This window comes from Camellia sinensis, chromosome 14 (genome assembly GCF_055761805.1).
Source record: "Camellia sinensis isolate YWXY chromosome 14, ASM5576180v1, whole genome shotgun sequence".
In the NCBI taxonomy this organism is placed as follows: domain Eukaryota; kingdom Viridiplantae; phylum Streptophyta; class Magnoliopsida; order Ericales; family Theaceae; genus Camellia; species Camellia sinensis.
The window spans coordinates 31,545,689-31,554,845 of record NC_138974.1 but is presented as its reverse complement, the minus strand read 5'-3'; the positions used below and the strand labels follow the sequence as shown (position 1 = coordinate 31,554,845).

At 37.5% G+C, this 9,157-nt stretch overlaps 1 protein-coding gene across 1 annotated transcript; it reads right to left on the bottom strand.

Annotated features, from left to right (window-relative positions):
- Positions 1 to 3,504: 3,504 nt before the first annotated feature.
- On the bottom strand, positions 3,505 to 6,194 carry LOC145806884 (uncharacterized). The gene is made up of 4 exons (XM_082904731.1): positions 6,156 to 6,194; positions 4,500 to 4,730; positions 4,067 to 4,165; positions 3,505 to 3,612 (listed from the first exon to the last, which is right to left on the bottom strand). Exons 1-4 carry the CDS (start codon positions 6,192 to 6,194, stop codon positions 3,505 to 3,507), a joined length of 477 nt encoding a protein of 158 aa, XP_082760857.1.
- Positions 6,195 to 9,157: the final 2,963 nt, after the last annotated feature.

Below are 9,157 nucleotides of genomic sequence, written 5' to 3'. Positions count from 1 at the left end.
ACATACTGTCATGGCAACATTCACACACATGCGAGATGCTAAAGCATAAATACTTACATCGTACTCCGTGCCAAAACAATAAACTAGTTAGCAAAACATGCATGATCCTAGTTCATGTTAGAGTGGCTAATGCAACGCATGCAAAAATGCAATTAGAGTAGGCTCGGCTGACCTAAGCATGGCATGTAAAATGCAGTCAATTGATGCACGTACTCAATTTGGAATTTGAAATACAAATGCAGTTAGCGTGATGTACCGAGCCCGGTACATGTAAAACAAATGAATGAATGCACGCATGCATTACATGAGGTATGCTAATTTAAACGTGCCCTAATCTACCATCATAAGCAGGTAAATAAAAGGGAAGAAAGACGTGAGGTTGGAAGACATACGCACACTCACGCACACTTATTACAGATTTGCCCTCACTCGGAGGGACCAAATAAATAATACAAATTAATTAACTACGCAAGCTAATTAAATATTACAAATTGCCTAATTAGCTAACAAACTAATTAAGCTAAGAAAAACAGTAAACCGCCTCGGGGGGGAGGGCCAGATGCAGTGCGTGCTCGGGTCTTGCTCGGAAGTGCACCGCCATGCCTAGTCTGCCTCTGTTTTCCTTCTTTTACTCCTCTGGAGGCTGCCAAAACCTCTGGATTGCTTCTCTGGATACTGGACATCACCACCGGCTGAATAGAATTGCCACCGGCAGTGATATATAGCTATCGGCCATTGGTGAAGCTATCGGCAGAGATAGGAGTGCCGATCGGCACTTGGTACTGCCGGTCGGCAGAGTGTTCCTGCAGAATCTGCAATTGACAGCAACAAAGGGCAAGGCAGAGCATGGCAGCACAATTCAAGGCATATATGCACTAATCATGTCCCTTATCATGTTTGTGACTTAAAGGGGCATGTGGCTCGATTCTCGGGCCGCCAATCACGCATTTCCATGCATGACGGCCCAAAGGATCAAGTGTGCAACTTTCATGTCAAATGAAATGCAAACCAAACAAACAAACCAAGGCCCAATTCCTATCACCAAGTCAAGGAACGAGGCATGCATGCAAGATGCAATGCAACCTAGGCATGCAAGCTAAGGGTGCAACATGGCATGGCAAGACACTTATGCAAGCATACAAGCAAACATGAGGTAATGCAAATTAATGGAAAGGTGGACTTACACATAATTTAGGCAACTCTAAATAGGCCTAAAACAATGGCCAAAGTGACCAAAATAAGGAACTAAACACATACACACATGTACATGTTAAGGGTCAACACTTGGGCACAAATGGGACAACTCTCAAACACATTTGAAAAGAGGTAATCATGGACATATGACATGCATTATGAGCCTTGAAAACATGTAGGAAATGATGCCCAATTGACCTACCAATGCAAGCTATGCATGAGTCCAAGCCTAAGGACCTAAAACATGACCAAATGACTCATGATGCAAATGACCAAATTGAATCAAAACAGCCCCAAATCATGCAAAAGTAAGCCTCAAGAACCACTTAGATGGCATCCAAATGACCTAATCTTAGAGACATACACAATGGCATAAACATGAAGCATGAAACATCAATTCTTGAAACATCAAAAGAGTCATGAAATGCAAGCATATGAGCATGATAATTGGACTGAAATAACATGGTGGATAGTCCCAAACCACTAAATCAATGCAAGAATGTCATGCTATACGTTCATACACTTAAGGCCAACAAGCCGGAATGCAAAGGAGCTATACTAAGCATGCCAAATCCGACCCAAACAACTATGGACAGACCTCTAGCATGGCAAAATAAGCACACAAACTTCACAAAACTAGACCTAAAACATGCTCGAATAAAGGCTAACAACCTAAGGCATATTAAGGCAATAACATGGCATTACATGGTAGGTATGCTAAGCATGCATGGTGTACCAAAACCAACACACAACAAGGTTATATCATGGCATAATAAGCATGGAAAACAACCAAGACATGATCAATACACATGCTAACATGATGCTCTCTCAAGAGGCCAAAAGGGGTCCATTTCAAGGACAACAAGGAGAGGGGGTGGCCCTCCCCTTTTGGAGACTTCAAGGCACCATCTTCACCACTGAAATCCCTCAAGATTTCAGTGGTGAAGAGGCTCAAACACCAAAGTCTCGAAACTCACTCAAAATGGCTCAAAATAGGGCCTTTCAAGGCCTAAGAGGAGTCAAACACCTCCAAACCAAAAAACACTCTTAATAAAAAAATCAAGAGGGCCTAAAAACAGAACTTTTTTGTATTATACACCAAGCTCAAAAACGAATTTAAGACAGGTAAAAATACAATGCAAGATTGGGGAATAAAGGGGCTAGTTTCTTACCCTTGAAGACCCATTCAACAATGGTGCTCCAACAGCCCTCCTTGGCTTGAAAACAGCTCCAAAACTTCAAAACCAACCTCTTAGAACCTCAGTAGCTAAGTGAAGGTGAAACACTATGTGTTTGTGTGCAATAGTAAGACACAAATGCAATTTAACACACACAAGAGGGAGAAATAGAGATAGAAAGTGTATGGTTTCTAACCTTAGAACTCAAAACCCTAAAAATGGCTGTCTAAAAATATCCTAAGTCTCTCAAGTGTCTAACCCTAAAGCCAAGAGACAAGGCTCTCTCTTATAGAGCTTTTTGTCTTGTAAAGCTTACAAGACAAGCTTCTAAAGAGGGAGATCCCTCCATACACGTGTATGGAGGGGAGCCAAAAGCAAGACAGCTGTGATAAAATATCTGCAAAAGCAAATGCACAGTAGTCGGCCAGCCAAAAATGTCATTTTGACAAAATTGAGTGCCGACCGGCAACAAATAGTGCCGACCGGCAACAAAATGTGCCGATGGCAACAAAAACCAGCCGGTGACCTCTAGCCACTGCCGGTGGTGTGTGAGGATGCCTCACAAGGCATTCCCTGCCCTTTCAAGGCAAAACACAAGTGTTTGGTGCAAAACCAGACACTAAACAGTCGAGTTCGGAGATCCTGAGGCAAGGCGCCCGAGCCGAGACCTCCGGGAACTCCAAACGAACACAAATATGGATAATCACCGAGTGTTCCAATGGTGACGTACAAGTCTTGAGGACGGTCAAAAATGGGGTGTCTACACAATCAAACTAATTAAAAGAAAGAGAGATTGAGAGAGAGAAAAGAAAAAAAAAATTCCCTTCTTATGTGATTTCAAGAATTGTTTTGAAGATCTAAGTTAGAATTTTGCTTCAGCTACACAGGTTTTGTTTTAGTAATCAAAGGCAACAAGAAAGAGAATTTCCATTACAGATGGCAGAAATATAAATTTATGTCGAATAATAGTGCCAAATGTAATTTTACAAAAGATGTCTAGTACAAAACTTACTAAGAGTAAAATTAAGTTTGACGGCAAAAGTGTCAATCAAAATTCAAAGCGAGCCGTCCAAACATTAACAGCCTTTTATTTCAATTGATTCATACAAGCCAAGATGGGGGCAATTGCTAGTTAAACCAAGAGAGAACCTTCCATTACAGTGATGGCTTTCCCCTGAAGTAATACTCTCTGAGTCTTTTCATCTAAATGGAGGTTCAGTTTACCACCTCGAGCTGATGCCTATGCCAAGTAAACAATACAATTAATGAATAAAGAAAGAACACAAATGGCACAACTGCACGAGCATGCACAAGAAAGAGAGAGGGAGAGAGAACTTGATATACAACAAAATCACATTTCCCCATCTTTTTTGACTAATAACCTGCTAGGGCACAATGTGCACTACCAGTAACAAGATCCTGAAAAATAGTAACAACATATAAAGGAGTAGCCATCAACTCTAGTGAGAGTTCTTTCTAACCATTAGTCATCCAGTGATGGAGGATTATGTTTGATATATTGTTTTATTTTTATTTTATTTTTCTGTTTGCATCAGCTTTCATTAGCCATCAATTTTTTTTGTTTGATATGTTATGAACATATTTTCTTACTTAATCAAGAGACACCTAGAAAGATAAAAGAATCTGATTTAAAATGTGAGGTAGTTTGGGACCAAATGCCATTAATATATTACCTCATTGATCCCCATTTTAGGACCGAAGACCAGACTAAAAAAGTCAAACCCAGATCCAGGGGGAGCAAGCCCTGTAATAATGACTGCCCTTCCAAGGCCCTGTAATAATGACAACTTGCCAAAATGCATTTACATTCACTCTCTTTTAAGTACAAAATAAATATCCATATATCAGTTGAAGTTAATTTCCCTCTTTGAGAGACATCCATCCATGAACACATAAAGTTTGAAGAAAATTACTCAAAATATCTTAGAAATCACATCACTCCGACCATTTGATTCACTTGACCTCACCTTTGGCATGATTTGCACACCCTTTTAATCATTTACTTCAAATACAAAGTTGCACAATTATGAATAATTAAGAAAAAAGAGCAAAAGAAATGCATGCAATGAGGTCTTTTTCAGTAGTTGTAATATTTAAGTCAATCACAGAAGCACCACTCAAGGCTTTAGAAATAGATGGAACCTCAGCAGAGTCAAAATCAGAGAGTGGAACTATTGGCAAATCCAAATCAATTAAGACATAATCTTGTGATTCTAGAACTCTTTTAGCAATCAAAACTCCAAACAGTGTCAGAAACTCAATTTTATCGACATTTACCAAACCAGAAGTGAATAGAAATTGTGAAGCTGCCAATGTTCCATTACCACAAAATTTAACCTGCAAGCAGACACGGAAAATTGTGTCCAGATTAAATTACTTACAACCATGGACTTAGCAATTGAAACACAATCCTCAATTATCACACTTTGTGATGTATGAGAGCATTCCCAATCCTTGCACCTTTTTTTCTCATCAAATTTTTTTTTTAATCAAATTTGAGTAGAAATTTGATTAAAAGCCTGATCTGATATGATATGATATACTTCAATCCTTATTATCTGTTTTTTGAAAAATTCCAAACTTATCGCAAAAATCTATTTTAACCATTTTTTATTATATATAAAAAAAAATCTCTAATCTCTACTCTTTTTAAAATTTTGTCAAATTTGAGTAAAAATATGAGTGAGAACTTTGACAAAGGATTTGGTTCATCTTTGACTTGGTAAAAAAATTGAATCTCCCTTGATTTCATACAAATTTGATGAAATGGTTCAAGCACAGTTTTAGAGAAATAAAAATTGTTGTATAATATTTATTAATAATATTTAATAAAGTCATAATTGATAAAAAAAAAAAAGTCACTTGTTTTAAAGAAATTAAATTTTTTAAACATTCCCTCCAAAAAAATTGATTGAATGTTAGGTTTAATTTTGGAAGGAAATGAAATTTTCAACTCTCCCTCCAATCAATATGTTTCAAATAATTTGATTGAATCCCACATAGAATTTTGTAGGTTCTCTTTGGAAAAATCTTTTCCTATAAATAGGAATAGACTTTCATAATTTTCTCAAACTTCCAATGAGACTCTTCCTTATGAGAGGAGACTCATAAGGAATTGGATGTTATATTTCAATTTTTTGAACACAAGCAAGCAATGGGCAGCCAGTGTAGAATGAACAAGTGGTTTCGAACACTTTTGTAATTAAAATAGGATTTTTGGAATGCTCATGGTTTATCTTACCTTACTCACCACTTTTGTAATTAAAATAGACTTTTGGAACAATTATATTGTACATATGGGTTATGAAACCTTCAACAATGTTTGTATGGTTATTATCCTTCAATAGTTGAATGGTTGAAACCCCAATGTTTGGTTGGCTTGAATTATGTTCTAAGTTCATTCATGAAAATAACAAGTTCTTATGCTTGCTTTGTTGTGGTTGTTATGCTTATGTCGAACCAGGTTTCATATGCTTGTATGATTATCAATTTGGACCATACTTGTATGGTTATTATCATTGTACATGAATGTAGGGACAACATGCTAAAGCTAAGGACAAACCATTACAAAACCATTTCACCATTACAAAACAAAACCATTTCACCAATTGATAACAAAAGTATTGCAATTACAAAACAAAAGCATTTCACAAACCTAACATTTTATTTACATTTGACCATTACAAAGCAAAAGCAATGCCCTAAGCATTTCCCCATTACAAAACAAAAGCATTGCAATTGCAATTGTAATTGATAACAAACCATTTCACCATTCAAACCAAACACAATTGACATTGCCATTGTTCAACAAAAGCATTGCAATTACAAAACACATTGTGGAAGTAATGTACCCAACCAAAACACATATTATCACTTACATAGCAAGCCTAAACACTATTTTGGACTACAAATAGTCCATTCATAAGCAATGTTGCAATCAAGGCAATGACAAGCCACTTTTGTCATACACGATAACGTTGAACAACATCGCATGATTGTGCAACCTCATTCTTCTAGTGTTGCAGCCTTATCCACCAACTTCGGCAACACTTGTCTACCACGAGCACATGTGGGTGGATCACACCAAGAAACGAAACCACAAGCCCCATTTTTCTGTAATTGCAATAAAACATAAACAAATGAGCAATTGTTTTTGGGTGAATCTTCCATACAGTTGTTATCTTTTTCAAATTGAACATATTACTTTATTCTCAATTTTCTATAAATACTAAAAAATTGTATACACTTACTCCATAATTAGGACAACCCAAAAACCTCCTAGCAGGATTAGCATGAGTTCATGAAGTTCTGATCTTCACTCTTAACCCACAGCTGCAACAAGTCAACTCACCCTAATTGTTCCTACCCCAGCTATTACCTTCACTCATTTTCGTCTTTCACTTTGATGGAATAGAAAACAGTTTGCACAACTATGGAGAGAAAAAGAAGGTCAACAATGCAGACAAAAACAAAGTCAACAATTGAGAGAAAAAGAAGATGAACAATGGAGACAAATAGAAGGTCAACAATGGAGAAAAAAGAAAGGGAAAAATCAATATAAAACAACCAAAAACGAACCCATTTCTTACCTCTGTCTCAGAGTCCAAAGCTTTTTGGAAAATCAACTATGAAATTCCTGTCTTCCTTCGATGCGTGGCTTCAATCGCAGGTTAAATCACCAGGTGAGTTGCATGGAGCTGTAAATCGCAATGGAGGGGTGTCTTTTGCCCTAAATCGTGAAGATTAGGGCAATTTTGGCACCCAAATCAATCTTTCGTTAACTAATAGAGACGGAAATAGATGGGGGGATCGAATTGCAACATGGGTAAAATGGTGGGATACAAATTGTCACAATTTGAAACCTGGGGTTTAATTTGAAAAAGGCGTTAAACCCTGGGATTTTGTGTAATTTCCCCTATATATATATATATTATTGCTTATTGAAGTATTGTTTCTAATTAATCCACTCTGTTCCTTTCCTCTTGCAAATTGTTTCCAGTTCTCTTAATTTGTCACAAACTTTATCTGTGTCTTTCCACTTTGTTATTAGCCACCCATCTTTCGTCCCAGGTCCTAGGTAAGTCCTTTGGTTAGGCAATATTGGATACATGGGGGTTTCCCGGAATGGGTATGTGTGTACACATCGTATGTGAAAACATGATAAGTTTAGACAATGTATTAAGCTCACTATAAGCCATTTTACGAAAAAAGAAAAAAAAAATTGCTGTTTTATTCAAGTATTTAAAAAACTGATGTTTGCTTCATTTCGTCTCCTTTTGGTATCAGAGCCAAGTTATGTTGATGGTTATTGCTTATTGAAGTATTGTTTCTATTTAATCCACTCTGTTCCTTTCCGCTCGTAAATTGTTTGCAGTTCTCTTAATCTGTCACAAACTTTATCTGTGTCTTTCCACTTTGTTATTAGCCGCCCATCTTTCGTCCCAGGTCCTAGGTAAGTCCTTTGGTTAGGTAGTATTGGATACATAGGGGTTTCCTGGAATGGGTATGTGTGAACACATCGTATGTGAAAACATGATAAGTTTAGACAATGTATTAAGCTCACTGTAAGCCATTTTACGAAAAAGAAAAAAAAAATGAGTCGATTATTTAGAAGTAACTCTTCTGTCAGCTCTAGGTCAACTACACTACCCTCTATACCTAATCAAGGCTTGGTAATTAATGAAGAAGATGTAGAAATACAAAATGATAAAATTGATGTGGGTTGGAACATACCATAATTACCAATTAAAGAAATATATAAAACTGCTTTTATGCAGTCTATATTTCATGTTAATCTTCATGTCAAAACTTTAGAACAAGTTTATGCTTTAGAAAAACCTAGGGAAACATGTCAATTACTTGATACTACTACTGAGAGGGTAATTTTGGTGAAAATTGGGCCGAGCTATGAGATGGACATTATGGCCCAAAGTACGAAGGGCTGGGTAAAAAGGCCGTAAAATTACTCCGGCCCAAGAAAGGTAAAAGATTACTCTGGCCCGAGAGGAATGTAAAGTTACTCCGGTCCGGAAGCGACTTGGAGTTAGGCCGGTCTCAGAATTAGTCCGGTCATGGCGTATTGTGGTTAGAACGGTCAGAACCTTGCTACTCGGTAGCTCAGTCTAAACATACCATGGTTTGTGCATAAGAGAACCGAGATAAAGAGGAGAAGGAAGAACCGAACTAAGGATAGTACGGCTTACTCTGTGGCTCAGCATAGCCATGATTACTTCGGTCATGTGGGAGTCCGGCCATGGTAATAACCATCTCACTTGGTTTAAGCAGTGAGGGGGGTGTTTGAGGATAAGGATTATCCTTCAGGAGGTTAAATCCTAGGAGGACTTTGCATGGAAGAATAGAAGTCCTACTAGGATTGTGCCACACGTAACCTATAAAAGCTCACAAACATCACCTTTGGAGAGGTAACACACAACTTTGTTTTCTGAATATACAGAGCTTTTGTCTATTTGTCAAGTTTACTGACTTAGGCATCGGAGAGGTTTCCGGCACACACCCGCCGGCTAGCTCACGTTTGTGTTTTCAGGTGATAAAGCGATGACGTACGGAGGAGAGTAGACTTGGTCAACAGGATTATACGAGAAGGTTTATTTCTTTCCCGTACAACTACTATTAAACATCATTTAAAAACTGGTCATAATTTTATTCACTTAGGATTAATTCAAGTTGGAATCAAACCATTAACTCAATAAGGTAAAAATACTTCTGTTTTATTGTGTTTAAGAGATGCTTGTTTTCTTGATTAT